This window comes from Piliocolobus tephrosceles, chromosome 1 (genome assembly GCF_002776525.5).
Source record: "Piliocolobus tephrosceles isolate RC106 chromosome 1, ASM277652v3, whole genome shotgun sequence".
Classification (NCBI taxonomy): Eukaryota; Metazoa; Chordata; class Mammalia; order Primates; family Cercopithecidae; genus Piliocolobus; species Piliocolobus tephrosceles.
In genome coordinates, this window is record NC_045434.1 from 6,694,074 (window position 1) to 6,711,094 (window position 17,021).

Sequence of the window (17,021 nt, forward strand, 5' to 3'; positions counted from 1 at the left end):
TACTAAAAGTACAAAAACTAACCAGGTGTGGTGGCATGCACCTGTAATCCCAGCTACTTGGGAGGCTGAGGCAGGAGAATCACTTGAACCCAGATGGCGGAGGTTGCAGTAAGCCGACGGGGAGACTCCGTTTCAAAAAAAAAAAAAGTTACTCACAATTACTACATATTTTGGAAGACAAGGATCTAAGAGGATGTCAAAGATATTCTAATAGAGAAGGACAGCCAAAGGGAAAAAATTAGCAAAGATACAAAAAAATATCATTACAATCCCACCTGACAGAAATCCCACATGAACTCAGAATCTAATCTAAGCCTTTCACTTAAAGAAAGGGAAAAAAATAAAATAAAACAGATGACATTATTCAGAACACCCTTTGAGAATTAATAAGGAAGGTAATTTAATTGAGGGAATGAATGTAAAAAAATAGCTTTATCAGTATGGCTCATGGCATTAGATCCCACTGATGGTTTTACTAAATAAAAGAGAAATAGACAAGTAGAAAACCAGACTGGGAAAAATAAATTTTAGATTAAAAAAAATTCATTTGGTGTACAATTATGGTTCCTACAGAAATTTCTCTGAGAAGGATAAAAATCTGACAGGGATTTGAGCTAATGAAGGATGGCCATCTTAGCGTTCCATAACATTGCCATTGGTAATGGGACATACTCAACACAGCCAACTATTTTTGAGTTTGTGAGACAAAGGAAAAGCTTAAGAATCATTCTTAATGAAATTATAGGCTGGGTGTGGTGGCTCACACTTATAATCCTAGCACTTTGGGAGGCTGAGGTTAGTTCAAGACCAGCCTGGCTAATATGGTGAAACCCCATCTCTACTAAAAATACAAAAATCAGTCGGGCGTGTTGGCACATGCTTGTAATTCTAACTACTTGGGAGCCTGAGGCAGAAGAATCACTTGAAACTCGGAGGCAGAGGTTGCAGTGAGCTAAAATCATGCCACTGCGCTCCAGCCTGGGTGACACAGCGAGATTCCAACTCAAAATAAAAAAAAATATATATAATGCTGTGGCCAGGTGTGGTGGCTCCACATGTGTGACCTCAGCAGTTTTGGAGGCCAAGGCAGAATGACTGCTTCAGGCCAGGAGTTCAAGACTAGCCTGGGCAACATAGCGAGACCCCACAGACACACACACAAAATCACCCAGGCATAGTGGCATGTGCCTGCTACTCAGGAGGCTTGATGCCAGTTACTGAAGATCGTTTGAGCCCAGGAGCTCTGATGGTGCCACTGCACTCCAGCCTGGAGGACAGAGAAAGAGATCCTGCCTCAAATAAAAAAAAAAAAAAAAAGAAAGAAATGATAAATACTATCAATAGTTCAGGTGTGTAAAGATAGGACTTTTCAGTCTCCTTCTTTCCATAATCATTCCTCAAAACAATAAAAATAAGAAACACAAACTTCATCTGCAATAAAATTAGGAGATAATCTACAACGTCTAAACCACAGTGAAGAGAGAATATAGGTGGAAGAAATTAAAAGACTTTGTTGGCAGAAGAGAATATCAAAGAGAAGCCAATTCCACCTACAGAAACCTGGAGAAAGGCTTGAGAATTAAAGCCTGGGAATTACAGAAGCCCCTGGTGGGGGGATAACTCACTAAAGAGAGGATTATTTGACCCCTTGTCCCCATCTCCAACCTGACCACACAGTCAAGTCAACAAACATCTACCTGCCTTCAGAACTAGAACAATTGAAACTCACAAAGAGTAACAGACGTAGCAGGCATTTCTGAAGGTAGAGAGATTCATTTGTCGGAAAACAGAGATGAAACAAAAGGCTAAATATTGAATGGCAAGGAACCATGCATGCTACCCTTTCCTGGCCTGTCCCAACTCACTTTCCCTATCCTGCTCTCAAAATACAGCCAGCCGAAGTTTAGACACCCTTGGCAGACATCTCTTTTTGGAAAAATGTAACTGTGCAGAGAACATTCCAACATTGGAGAATTCACAAAGCAAATCTAATGTGTTACCAACCACATCACCCGAGAATGAAGTCCAACATCAGAAGCCCCACTCACTCCCACAGCGCCCCCCAGGAGCTTTTCGGGACCCCTTCAAATATGGTGGCACAGAAGTTTCCACCATGGGGGAGGAAATATCAACACAGGAGAAAAGGACACAGCAGTTATAGAGTGGAAGAAAACTCAAAAAATTATCATATTCTGAGAGAGAAAGATAAGAGATGACATCCAAATCTTCAAAAAAAGTACAATTAGAGTCCCTAGATATAAAAACATGATAGAAGTAAACAATTCAACAGAATTCCCTGCACTGATAGAACAGCTCTGTGTTGTCCAGTGTTAGCCAGTAAGCACTTGAAAGATGGCTACTCTAACTGAAGAACTAAAATAGCAATTTTATTTAATTTTAACAAATGTAAATAGCCACACATGGCCATGGCTACCATATTAGACGGGGCAAAGTGAGAAAATAGGGAAATGGCAACCTGAGTGGAAAGTTTACATAACTGAAGTTGATAAAGTTCATTTTTAGTGTTGTTACGAATTTGTGCTCTCTTGGTAGGCCTGGCTTATTTCCGCTTACAGTAATGGTTACTTTTCAGTGCTCAGTAGATCACCAGTTTGTTAGGGGTCATCTTTTCTAGGCTTACTTCTTTTTTTCTCAAGATCTGGTTCCTTTACATGGTAAACACTAAGACATTCTTAGTCCATCCATAATGAACAATCTAAGAATTCCCTTAATATATCACTTTTTCTACATACACTGCTTTTTTGTTTTTTAGCCTGAAATCACTCACCCATCTTGAAAAACTCTACTAATCCTTGCAAACTGAGGATACACATCAATTTCTCCTTGAGCAGACAGTAGAGAGCTTGGCTTGGAGTCACAGCTTCCCTATTTATTAAAATGGTGAGCTGGAAAAGTTACTTAAGTGTCTTCTAGTTGTTTCCTCATCTGTAAAATGAGAATGGTGCTGACTTCAGAGGCTTTCTGAAGAGTAAATGAGTTGCTATGTCTAAGGTGTTTAAAAGAGCACCTGGAACATAGTAAATGCTCAGAAAATGTTTGCCAGTATTATGAAGCATTCTCTTAGGTGGAGTGAGGAACATGCTTTTTGTTTCTACAGAGCATAGAATACATCTTTAGTATAGCACTTACCCCATTTCTCTCCATAGAATCACATCTCCTTCCTATTTAGGCAATGGGCATTTGACTGGCAAGAATCTTACTTTTCCTATATTTCTCATTTCTCTTCATATTCCAGAACCCTAGCTAACCTAATTACATTGTTTCGGTGCTTGATAAATGTTTAGTAAAGCAATAAAGTAGTGAGCAAGAATTAAACTGGAAGCTTGGGGAAAGAAGCAAATGTTAACCAGAAGGACAACTCAAAGAGGCAAGAGGTTGTAGCAATGAAATGGAAGCCAAAGTTTATTTCCAAGTTTTCCGGTGTGAGACCTATAGGTGACACTCATTCACTCAACATATAAACATAGTAAAACATCATACAGCAGTGAGGACCACCAAGTTCTGCCTTTATGAAGACCACATTCTATTGCAAAGAATCAGAAAAGAATAGAAGCATAATGTTGTACAGTAATAAGTGCTAAGTAGAAACATAAAAGAGAAATGTGATTAAAAGTTGATTAAAAACATGAAGAGTTTAGTTTTGCCTATGAATAGACTTGAGGAAATCAGAGCTGCAAGAGACAGTGAGAATTCTGTGGTTGGTGTACAGGAAAGAGACTGGAGTAAAGATGGAGATGGGAGTTCTTTACGTAAATGGGATTAAAGCCCTATGGATTTACCTAAGGAAGAAATGTAAACAGAAAAGAGAACAGAGGATAAACAGGAATACAAAGAGAAAGAGAATGATGGGAGACAGTATCTTAAGGAATACATACAATACTGAAGAAGCAGAAGAAAACAGCAAATTGTGGCGAGGCGCGGTGGTTCACGCCTGTAATCCCAGCACTTTGGGAGACCAAGACAGGTAGCTCATCTGAGTTTGGGAGTTTCCCACCAGCCAGGGCAAAATGGAGAAACCATATCTCTACTAAAAATACAAAATTAGCCGGGCGTGGTGGTGCATGCCTGTAATCCCAGCTACTCGGGAGGCTGAGGCAGAATAGCTTGAACCTGGGAGGTGGAGGTTATGGTGAGCTGAGATCACACCACTGCACTCCAGCCTGAGCAACAAGAGTGAAACACTGTCTCAAAGAAAAAAAAAAAAAAAAAAAAGAAAACAGCAAATTGTTTAAAGAAATAGCAGGGCATGCATTAAATATTTGTTAAGTTGTGCATGAGTGAAAAAACAGCTTTAACTCCCGAGCATTCCTAGGTTTGGGTCTTCAAAAAAGCCAAATGCCACAGAAGCTGAACGGGGTGAGATGAGAAAAAAAGGCATCAAATGCTTGGTATAGTCAAAGAAATGCTCAAGGATAAGGGTTTGATAATAAATAAGTCACTTCTTTAATTTTAAAAAATTAACCAATATCCCTATGCTCTAATACATGTAATTTCTCTAGGATCAAGTTGTTTTTAATGTACACTCTGCACAGAGCCTGGATATAGAAACGCTTAGAAGACGCTTTAGTGTATGAAGATTTGCCTTTAATCACAGCTCTTGAGACATAACTAAAATGTGTTTTCATAGAGTGGTCATCAAAACGTTACCATAGCAGTGTCTGGATTATAGTCATCGATCTGTTCAAAAGTATTTATATCTTTATTTCCAAGTGCTATTTGAAGAGCTATGGAATCATCAACATATCTAGGTTAGTAAGATTAAGGAAAAAGGTATTTATTAACAACTAACCAAATGATACTAAACTAAGATGGAAAAATGTTGTCTATTGTCAAAGAAAATCCATATGTTTATGACTTAAATGGAGTCTCCTTACTTTACGCATCAGCATTACTGAAAGCAAAGACACAGTTTGCTAGTCTCTATCTGTCCCTGCAGGAGTTGGTGTCTTCTGACGAGGGCCCATGCCATCATTGACTCCCTCCCTTTCAAGGGAAACAGAGGGGAAAGTCCTAGCCACCACCTAAGTGACTCAGGGCTCCGAATCAGCCTGCATGCACATGGCCGGTGGCTATGGGAAGGGCATCCTCTCCTGGTGCACTCAAATGCCCAGAACGCTCCTCCTGGTAAGTTGAGCTTGCTTGCCACAAGGAGGTCCTCTCAAGAGCCACTTTTGGAATGTGTACCGTAAGTGACGGACCCTGTGTATGCTCCTGTCAGTCAATCTAAGGGGAATGCATAGCGGATGAGCCTTCGGTTTATGAACAAAAAGTTGTTCTAAATTTTTATCTAGCAAGGTAATTTAAATGAACAATATACAGATTTCACTATAAGAAAAAGCAAAAAATAATTTGCAAGCTTTTTACTAAATGCCTCACAAAAAATACCACCATAAAAATATTGAAGAAAAATACTCAAATTCTACCATTCTGGTTCAGAAAGGATACTGCCCAGCGTAGCTTAGTGTTTCAGGATCAACATCATCTTCATAGGCGTTCAGAGGAATAAGTTTCCTTTTGATGGGATCAAAAACTAGCTGATAGAGGAAGGTATTGTTGGCCCGAATAAATCCTTTGATGTAATCCTCTGGTACTGTGATAGTCATCTTGAGATAATGTCCAATTTTCTTGATAACCTAACAATGCATGCAAAAATATTTTATCTACAACTAAAAAACAGGGAACATATTATCCTCGAGGCTGATTGATTTACATTACAGGGTCATGAAGAGGGATTGAAACATTAACCGCTTTCATCTACATTAAAAAATTCTACCAGCTAACACAACCATGTTGTATCACTTAAAATTCTAAGTCTCATAACTAGTATTTTCTTTGTTTTTTCTATTACTAATTTGAAGGATAAAAACATACAGTTATATAATACATCGAGTTTGTGTTTCTAGGTGTAACTCTGAGATACATTATTCATTCAACTTCAAAGTCCTTTTTATCAAGAAAGGAAAAAACAAAGAACATCCAAAACCTGAGAATTAAAAAAATCCAAATATTCCGAGATCATATTTTTAAACCAAGTTGACATTCTGATTTCTGTGACAGTCATGGATGCTTAAAACTGGAAAGGATCCTAAACATTGCACAGTAAATTCATAGATGAAAAAGGGAAGACCCAGAGAACCAAAGGGATCCTGGAGTCACAGGCTAGTTAAGGCATGTGGTCCTATTCCCACCTGGGACACTATCTTCCAACCTAGAGATCTTTCCATTACATTACATCACTCTTAGCCCTGAGGACTCATGCCTTGTACTCTTGGAAACAGAAAAACGGAATTTCTGCTCTGCAAACTGTAAGGGCTTTAGAGAATATCCAAGGGGGAAAATGAGCTTTTTTGATGTTTATTTTTTAAGAGAAACTACAAAGTAGTGATGTCCAGAGTCTCAGAATTTTCCAGAGGATATATGACACATGATATCAAATGAGACTTAATGAGGCAGCAGATACGGGTTGGGTACACATTATTCAAAATGCTTGGCACCAGAAGTATTTCAGATTTTGAATTTTTTCAGATTGTGGAATATTTGCATATACACATTATGAGATAACTTGGGGATGGGGCCCAAGTCTAAACATAAAACTCATTTACATTTCTACACACTGACAGCAAGAGGGTGAAGGAAAAAAAACTCAATTTATGTTTCATATAAGCCTTACACACATAGACTGAAGGTATTTTTATACAGTATTTTTAATAATTTTGTGTACCCTTCACATGAGATGAGGTGTGGAATTTTTCACTTGCCATGCCAGGACTCAAAAAGTTGTGGATTTTTGAACATTTCAGATTTTTGGATTAGGGATGTTCAACTTGTATACAAACACAGCTGTCTTACTATTAGGCCACATTAAAGAGATTTGCATAAATGCATGATTCCTCTCTCTCATAATTTTTATTTTTCATAAAAGCATGCTATTTATGCTAACATGTAACGAGTTTATTATAAAGTTTAAGTGAATTGATAAACATTTGTTTTAATTTTTAATTCAGTAAATATCAATAGCTATTGCCTACATAAACAAAAAATATTACCATAAAGAGCTTGAGGGTAAATGGATCTTGAGACCAAAAAGTTTGAAAACCACTACTATAGAGTTATAGCACAGAAGTCAAAAGACTCTGAGTTTAATTTTACCCTATAATATTTTGCCCTTGAGACTCTTTATACTAGCCTTTATTTTAAAAATCACTACTTTTTTGCCAATTGCAGAAAACATGATTTTCCCAATATATGGTAGTTGCTAAAGCAAAGTTCTAGTGCCTCAGTCATTTGCTCCTTTTAGTAATGTCATATAGGTGATTCACATAACAGAATATTTAAATCCATATTCTGATTTATTATTTTATTAAGGAAATGCTTCAGAAACTGAATATGACACTTACCAATATAGCAATTCACTCTTACCTTTACTATATCTGGATTATTGGCTAGTCTTAGGACTTTGCATGCTTTTGCCAATCCAATCCCACGCAGTGATGAAAGGTAGTCACAGCCTGAAAGAATACACATGTAACGAAACTTCTCTTCTGTGAATACATCCCCAAGTTGTCTGCACATTCCTAGCCGAGCTTGATCAATTTCAAGTCCATTTCCAAACTGGTCCATCTTTAAAATCACCTTCAAAAGGAAGGGAAATTGTTAATACCTAGAAGGGCCACTTTTATTTGTCATTATCTAAGCCACTGCAATAATGTTAAGAAATCTTTCTTGTTCTTCACCATAACACTGAAAGAGAGGAGACACAGATAGACAGGCTGATGACTACAAAGTTTACAAATAAATTATGCTGAAGCACAGGATACAACTAGACAAGGCTACACAGCCAGGACTCAATTGTCACAATTCTGGTATAAAGAAAGATCTTTTTGCATCTCTTTATTTCCTACTTATGTTACAGGGTTGACATGATAATCAAACAGTAATGCATACAACAAACATTTTCTCTTTCTCTGTCACTTGTACCTTTTCAGTAATCTTTTTCCTTATTGTTGAAACAATACATGTTTATTGTAGAAAATTTGGAAAATATAGAAATTCAGGAAGAAAACAAGTCATCCATATTCCCTCACTTATCACTGTAACCTAGCATTAATTAACCTTTTCATAGAGACCCTTCTAGTCATAAATACAGGCATTAACAAAAATGAGAACATCCTGTAGTTTTGTATCTCAATTCTCCCCTAAAGTTTTCCATGAAATAGTTTTATACATAATTCTAAATAACTGCATCGCAACCCATTACTACATAAGTTAGTATACCTAACCTAATCAAGAAATATAAAGCATATGTTGTCATTGTTAAAAAATAAAACTGATAGGCCCACATTCTACTAAAGAATTTGCATAAAACAATAACAAACCCCTCCAACCTTAAGGTCTTACTTTCGAAAAGGATCCAGAGTACACAAACATCAAGCAGCAAAACCCTTCTTTTCATTTTAAATAAGTATTAACATTATAAAAATAGATGTCAGTTGCAAATATTCTATTAAAATAATTTATTTTATAAAACTTTATAAGTATTATAAATATTATAAATTATAATAATTTCCTGGACAGGAAAAACTGCAGCTTCTTGATTTACACTACTCCTATCTACATAGAAAAGTACTATATAGTGGTCAGAGTTGGGTACCTTTTTACAGCCAAAAGCTAGGAGATCCGAGTCCTCTGTAATTATGGCCTGTACAATTCCCGCTTTGTTAAGATAGGCCAACTGTGCATCAGCTTCATAGGGAGCCACGAGGCAATCTACGCCCTGAGACCGGGCAGCCTGGAAGAGAATCAAAGTGAATCTCTAGCACGGCATTTGGAAAGTACTAAACAACTTCCTGTTTCAAACCCACTTTATTACTAGCCTCAGCACACACATGCTAATATTACTTTGAGAAATCATTTCCTTTGAAGTAGCGTTTTTCTACTATAAGTTTCGGTATATGTTGAACTGATATGGCCACTAAGACATTTTTTAAAAATCAATTTATAAAATTTGGAGAAAAGAAATACTGCTACACAGCCAGAGGAAAAAAGAATCCTATAAGTTACACAAGTAATTATTTTATTTTTTGGAGATAGGTGCTGGCTCTGTCACCCAGGCTGGAGTGCAGTGGTGCCAGCTGGCAGGGCACACTGCAGCTTTGACCTCCTGGGCTCTGGGTTCAGGTGATCTTCCCATCTCAGCCTCCCGAGTAGGTGGGACTACAGGTGCATGCCACCATGCCCAGCTAATTTTTTTGTGTTTTTTGTGGAGACAAGGTTTTGCCATGTTGCCTAGGCTGGTCTCAAACTCCTGGACACAAGTGATCCACTCGCTTCAGCTTCCCAAAGTGTTGGCATTGTAAGAGTTGAGCCATTGTGCATGGCCCAATTATTTTATATTATAGAAAGCTTCCATCTTAAGAATGGCTACCTTCCAAAAATATACATTTGTTTGGAGTTTTGAATATATGTTCCCCATAAAAATAACAGGTTGTCCTGTCAGGCTATGAAAGTCAGTGTACTGACATAGTATTGATAAAATTATAGACCATATTCAGCAATGTCTTGGGGGAAAATATATACATATGTACATGTGTGTATACATATACACACACACGTATATATACACACATACATAACTTTCCTGTAATAATATATCTTACATATATATTATAGACTACAGCACTATATTTAAACCAATGCATTATGAAAAAATGCTTTTAAAATAACTTTGCTAAGAAAAACAGTCCCTATCATAGCCTCTGTCAAAATCTAGCCAGTTGAAACTGGAACTTCCATGTTCTAAATTACGGGAAAATGTTCCCAAGGCCTGAAGAGAGGCTTTGAGAAGTTAAAAAAAAAAAAAAAAAAAAAAGAAGAAGGAAAAAGAGGAGGAAAGAGGTATCAAGATCCTGCTGCTATCAATTTTGGTGACAATTTGCAATTTGCTATTTTTCTCATTTTTTTTTCTTTTTTTGTCCAGCAATAATCCTACTCTCATCCTTTTACACCACTATTTATGTCCAATCAGGGTTTCTCCTCTACTTCCGCACACAATGCAGCCTCTCTTCTCCCGACCACAGAGCACACATTTCCTTATACATCACACTCTCCTGCATCCTATCCTTTCCTTTTAGCTTGACCCATACAGCAAGAGCCAGAGACTCAAATGACAAAGCCAAAATCGGAACTGTAGTGCCTACTTTAGCTCAGCAACTGGATGTCAGAACCGTAAGCTAGAAAAAGCTGACTCCACCTTTATCATCATACCTTTAACAGGCCGGGCATGGTGGCTCACCCCTGTAATCAGAGCACTCTGGGAGGCTGAGGTGGGCGGATCACCTGAGGTTGGGAGTTTGAGACCAGCGTGACCAACATGGTGAAACCCGTCTCTACTAAAAATACAAAATTAGCCACGCGTGGTGGCACATGCCTGTAACCCCAGCTACTTGGGAGGCTGAGGCAGGAGAATCGCTTGAACCCAGGAGGCGGGGGTTGTAGTGAACCAAGATCGTGCCATCGCGCTCCAGCCTGGGCAACAAGAGTGAAACTCTGCCTCAAAACAAACAAACGAACAAAAAAACCACAACACCTTTACCAAGTAGGCTCTAAAAAGGGGAAAGTGAGGGCTGGGACTGTGGGCACCTTGACACTAAGATTTACAGGAATAAGGAAAGAAGTTGCTATAAGGAGGAGGTGAAAGGGAACAGAAGTCTGTAGGGTGCCTGGGGCAACGAAGCTAAATCACAGATCTCTGTCATTCAAGAGTGCCAGTTACAGTAAGTGTTGAAGACTATAGAAGAGTTGGGTGAGACCAACGCCTTCAGGAATTTGTTCCTTCCATCTCTTTATTTTTTTTATTTTTAAGAGACAGGGTCTCATTATGTTGCCCAGGATGGTCTCAAACTCCTGAGCTCAAATGATCCTCCTGCCTCAGCGTCCCAAAGTGCTGGGATTACAGGTGTGAGCCACCGTGTCTGGCCCTGTTCCTTCCATTGCTATGGAACAATATGACTAAAGAGAGAGCCTTACTTATGCCTTAGGATTTCTCCTCGGAAATTGTTGAAGTCTTCTCTAACTAATGATGCTGTTCCCTTCTTCTTCTGACATCTGCCCTTTACTTGAAGTTAGGCCTAGAACAATATTCCAACCTTGATTTTCTTCCTCTCCCATTAGTAAACAAGTTATAACTAGCTTTGGTGAACTTTCCATCTGCCCCTTTGTCTTCATTTTCTAGTGGCTTACTTTAATTACTTTGTGGGCCATGGCATGTGTGATATTGATAGACCGGGTGAAACACTCTCGGGCTTCTGAGACTTTCCCCTCACGAAGAAGCTGCTTTCCCTTAAGAAGGTTGGCTTGTCGTCTTCTGCAAGGGAAGAACATTTTAAAAATATAAAACATTTAAGAGGCTGACTCAAGAAACTGTAACAAAACTATAATTCAAGAAGCTTTCCTAGAATTGAAAAAAGTTTCTGACTCATTAGAAAGTACACACCAGGTCCTTGAGAACATTAACCCAGATGCTTTGAGCTTCTAAGGCAAAAAGAACAAGTGATTTAGAATGATTATATGCACACACACACACAAGATTACCATTACACTTTTCCACAGCAATTCTTTATGTCAAAGAAAATACAGTAACTAAGATACTTTTAAACAAAAGTGATAATAATGTAGCAGATACATAACATTTAAGGAAATCTGTTCACATACTAGGCTATAAAATAAGCCTCAACAAATTAAAATTTTATTTATTAATCTTTTTTAGGCAAGGCACAGTGGCTCACGCCTGTAATTCCAGCACTTTGGGAGGTCAAGGCGGGTAGATCACTTGCCAGGAGTTTGAGACCAGCCTGGCCAACATGGCAAAACCCCATCTCTACTAAAAACACAAAAATTAGCCAGGCGTGGTGGCACGCGCCTCTAGTCCCAGCTACTCGGGAGGCTGAGGCACAAGAATTTCTTGAATCTGGGAGGTGGAGGTCCCAGCGAGCCAAGATTGTACCACTGCACTCTAGACTGGGCGACAGAGTGAGACTGTCAAAAAATAAAAAGAAAAAGAAAACTTTTAGTGACTGGGTCTCACTGTGTTGCCCAGGCTGGAGTACAGTGGATATTCACAGAGATGATCATAGAGCACTAAAGTGTTGAACTCCTGGGCTCAAGTGATCCTCTTGCCCCAACCTCCTGAGTACCGAGGACAACAGGCGCAAGCTACTGAGCCTGGCTTAAAATTTTAAAAATTGGTACCATATAGACTATAGTGTCTGACCTTAGTGCAATTAAGTTAGAGATTAAGTAGAGAATTAACTTACTCTCTTCTAGATCTCTCTACTTCCTTTTTAGAAGGTAAAGTACATCCATCAAATACGAGAATAGGCTTGATCCCATGAGATAGTAACATATTTACAAATTTCATACAAAATCCTACATACCTATGGAAAAAAAGGAAAATACATTTCAGTGCTTCGCCTTTCTTAAGGTAATACTTCTGCTCTATTTTAAGCCAGATGAGAAAATGATGAAAAGAGAAGGTTTTTTCTTTTGTTATTTTAAGCAAATGTTTTCATAGGAATTGGAACTCTAACTTACTAGACTTGGATTCAAATCCTGCCTTGGATACTTATGAGCCAAGTGATGTCTGGTGAACCTACTTGATCCTCCAAGCCTTGGTTTCCTTACCTGTGAATTAAAAAGCTTTGATATCCCTTCTAATTCTCACATCTTTGGTTTCAAATCTGGTCTTTTCCCCTCATTTTTTTATGTTAAAAAATGTCAAATCTATTGAAAAGTTGAAAGAATAGTACAGTAAACACTGGATTCTTCCAATAATACCATATCATGGCTAAGTGATTTAATAGTGACATAATACTATCTAATACTCTGTTTTTATTATAATTGGTACAATTGTCTCAATAATGTTTCTTATATTCAGTGGTGTCCTGGTAAATGTTTAACAACCAGTTCTCGGGGAAGAGGTGCCTGATTTCCCTGAGATAAATATTCCTCAATGGCAGATGAGCTACCTAGGTGAACTCAATGAATGCTGAGCTGAGAAGACATGGTGTACAAAGAGCCCACATGAGTTGGCTCCAGGACACCACTGCTACTATTTTTTCCAAATCTAGGATCCAATCGAGGGTCAGGTATTACATTAGGTATTGTGACAAAAACAACTGCATTTACAACTTCTATCATTTTATAAAGAAAAGGACATTTTAGCTCAAAAACAGGAAGGGGAAAACATAATCTTTAAAGATAATCTTTTTGCATAACACAAACTTAGCAGCTAAAATAAAGAAAATAAAAGATGACCTTTTAAATCATATATAGTCATCTTGATGAAAGACTCACTACATTGTTATCCTTATTTTTTCTATTTGTTGTAGATCAGTGACAGTGAACTTGCATTGGCATGGAACAATGATTGGGACCTGCTGATCATAAAGCAAAATTTATAAGAAAGCAAATAAGAAATAATAATGAAATTTACAACACATTTGTTTTTTTGCTAACCAGGATTAGCAGTATGTTTTCTGTACCCAAGAATGTGGGAGTCAGAAATCATCACGGATTTCAAAGCATTTGTTAAAACATTTATCTTAGGTTAAGAATTGGGCCAGGCACGGTGGCTCATGCCTGTAATCTCAGCACTTTGGGAGGCTAAAGCAGGTGGATCACTTGAGGTCAGGAGTTCGAGACCTGCCTGGCCAACATGGTGAAACCCTGTCTTTACTAAAAATATAAAAATTAGCCCGGCGTGGTGGTGTGCACCTGTAATCCCAGCTACTTGGGAGGCTGAGACAGGAAAATTGCTTGAACCTGGGAGGCGGAGGTTGCAGTGAGCTGAGATTGTGCCACTGCACTCCAGCCTGGGCAACAGAAATTGCGTCTCAAAAAAATAAACAAATAAATAAAATAAAGGAGATATGAATAGTCTTTGTCCATCAGTGTCTTGATACTCCAGCTTATTATAAAGAAAGAAAACTAGGCCTATTATCACAGAAGGAAGTCATCCCTGATTTGGGAATATTCTAAAACATTCAACTTTCACTTCCTGACAAGTTCTGGCATTGAGTGAAAACAATCCGTTTCTGGGGGAAAAAAAGGCACTGTAGGTCTCATTCTTAATTGTCAAAGAATTAATATAAGGTCTAGACTTACCTATCAGTAGGTTCACCTTTGGCTAGTTTTTCAGCACAAGCAATAGCTCCTTTGTGAAGCCAGCAATATGTATCCACAGCTACTACCTGCCCTTTATACTTCCTCACATGGATGGGTTCAGAAGCTTCTTTGATAAATTGTAGCAATCCCTGTATCCCCATGGTGACAAATTAACTACCTGATATGAAAAGATACAGGGAGAACAGTAATATTTAAAGAAAAATACATTTATCAAAACATTTTAGACAAATAAAGAGAAAGCTTGGAGTCCAAGGCAGAAATTGTTCAGATATTCAAGAATCACTGCTCTTTAGTATTTTAGCTGGGCTCCTCCCTGTCAAACAATTTCCATAGGGTAGAATTTACATTAATCACTAATACTACCTCTAATGCCACTTGACATTTGCTTAATGTTTATTCTTTCCAAAGTGCTTTGGCACTTTCACTCCTAACACATGCTTCAAGGAGCCAGGCACAAACAAAACCATGCGTGCGATGGCATCACATTGCCTCTACAAAGGGCATTAATTATAAGGGTCAACATGCAAACTCAAATAGGAGCAGAAACTCAAAACAGTTTGTAGGAAGGTAAGCATTTCAATCAAAAAACAAAGGAAAAATTCAAAAAGGATTACAGAAACGATCCTGTACTTGTTTAGGACTGAAATTCACTGCTATTAGAATGCATTATTCTAAGCACGAACATTCTGGTAATAAACAGTGGTGGTGTCTAGGGGCAACTCCATCAGTCTCTCTGAAAGCTACCCCAAAGAATTGTGAAACTGCGTCTGCTATGCAAACACAGCTTCAAGACAAATGCTTTAACTATCCAGCCCCTTCCATTCCAGGCCCCTAAGCCCTTTCTATACAGAGATTCTGGAACTGTCACAGTCCTTTTGAAGAAACGACCTCCCTCCCACCACTCTACAATAAAAAGTTAGTAATGGGCACTGAGCAGCTGCTTAGCATTTCATAATACAAATCTCTCCTACCAAATGTTAAGTTTGGAAGGAAAGGAAGAAAGAAAGTACAGGATCAGGAGTCAGCTTTACCCTGTTGACACCTTATCAGAGCTTTAAAGGCTCTAGTCCAGTTCTCAAATTTCAGAGGTTCTTAGACTCTCAACTCCACTCTGTGACTGGGATTCACTAGTTCTGCTGTGAATGAATTTTTTTTTTTTCTTTTTTTTGAGACGGAGTCTCGCTCTGTCGCCCAGGTTGGAGTGCAGGGGCGCGATCTCGGCTCACTGCAAGATCCTCATCCCGGGTTCACGCCATTCTCCTGCCTCAGCCTCCCGATAAGCCGGGACTACAGCCACCCGCCACCACGCCCGGCTAATTTTTATATTTTTAGCAGAGACGGGGTTTCACCGTGTTAGTCAGGATGGTCTCGATCTCCCGACCTCGTGATCCGCCCGCCTCGGCCTCCCAAAGTGCTGGGATTACAGGCGTGAGCCACCGCGCCCAGCCTGTGAATAAATTTTAAACAAAGCAGTTAATCTGGATGCAGGTGGTTCTCAAGTCACAGTTTCAGAAAAACAGTCTCTTACCTCTCAGATGGTATCTAAAAAGAGTTTTCTCTCACTCCGAGGAAAACGGATATAATAGTTCATGAAATTTACATAACTTTCTTCGGGGCCAGGCAAATATCCTCGAATAAGTATTTCTTCTTTAGCGTAATAAGAATGGCTGAGTGCAACAGTAAGAATGACGGAGTACGTATCTCAAAGAGATCGCATGTGGCACTCGCGGTAATAACAGCCCCATCTTCACTTTATCCCTCTGTCTCGCGGAGATGTGCAGGCGTGGCCCCCAAGCCCATTCCAGACGACACGTTTCCTTAGGTCTGCACAACATTATGGGAAATGTACTTGTCAACATTTAAAGGTGCAGAGACTGCATGTAAAACCTGGACTGCCAGCTTCTGCGGAAAAATGAGAGAAGTCTGGCAACCCTGGCGCCTGCTCCAGCCCGGAATCGTCTGCTCTCTATCTCCCTCCGTTCACTGAATTGCAGACCTCTCGTAGCCAGACGTCCCCTCGGAACAAAACAACACATACTCCACTCAGGCTAAGGGCTCTGCTGTCGGGATGGGAAGATCACACCAGACTCTCTCCTTCCCCTCCTGGAAGACCCCGAATCCCGAGAGGAGGGTCGGAGGTGACGCGCAGGTCGACCCCCAAGGGAACCCACCCATTAGCCCCCGCACAGCCCGCTCCTCTCACCTTCCAAGAAGGGACTCTCCTCCTCCCCTTGAACGGAGCCGATTGGGGTTGGAGAAACCCGCCCCGACGCCCCTAACTCACGGTGGCCAGAGCACCCACGGCCAGCGACGCAGAACACGGGCAACCTGGCTACACAGCGCGCGAAAGGCTGACCTTTCAATTTGCGCGGGTTCCTTGCGGTCCCGCCCAGCGGATGTGACGTCAACGCGTACCCCGCAACCCGGCTCCGCCTCCTGCGGTTTCCAACACATAGGGTCTCGTCCTGAGCCCTCCGTCTCGCTGGGCAGAAGGCGGCCCACTGCCCTACGACTCCAGCCTCTGCTGCCGGCCCGAACCCCTGCGGCTTCTTGAGGGACCGAGTGACACTGGCGCTGCTGGCCGATGGTGAGCAACGCCCCGGAAGTTGGGCGTGTTTACACCCGTCGGGGCTCCTGGGCGTTGTAGTTCTCTCCTGGGTACAGCCCCAGTTCGGGAGGCTGAAGTTGAAAGAGCGCCGTCGCGCGTTTGTGTTGAGGTTTTTCAAACCTGGAAAAGTTGCTCAGTCCCCCTTGGCGTCATGAGTCCCATCCTAAGTCCTTCATTCTCTTTAAAACGCCCGGTCGCCTCTGTACAAATC

At 40.0% G+C, this 17,021-nt stretch overlaps 1 protein-coding gene across 1 annotated transcript in view; it reads right to left on the reverse strand.

Annotated features, from left to right (window-relative positions):
• EXO1 (exonuclease 1) overlaps positions 1 to 16,579 on the reverse strand; it is a 41,368-nt gene extending 24,789 nt beyond the window's left edge. Inside the window, exons 1-9 of the mRNA XM_023216181.1 lie at positions 16,406 to 16,579; positions 15,731 to 16,026; positions 14,182 to 14,359; positions 12,333 to 12,452; positions 11,260 to 11,383; positions 8,672 to 8,809; positions 7,441 to 7,653; positions 5,467 to 5,654; positions 4,669 to 4,765 (exon numbers count right to left, since the gene is read on the reverse strand). Of these exons, the coding sequence (XP_023071949.1) occupies positions 4,669 to 4,765; positions 5,467 to 5,654; positions 7,441 to 7,653; positions 8,672 to 8,809; positions 11,260 to 11,383; positions 12,333 to 12,452; positions 14,182 to 14,342 (1,041 nt within the window). The 5' untranslated portion in view covers positions 14,343 to 14,359; positions 15,731 to 16,026; positions 16,406 to 16,579. The remainder of the gene's footprint in view (positions 1 to 4,668; positions 4,766 to 5,466; positions 5,655 to 7,440; positions 7,654 to 8,671; positions 8,810 to 11,259; positions 11,384 to 12,332; positions 12,453 to 14,181; positions 14,360 to 15,730; positions 16,027 to 16,405) is intronic.
• Positions 16,580 to 17,021: the final 442 nt, after the last annotated feature.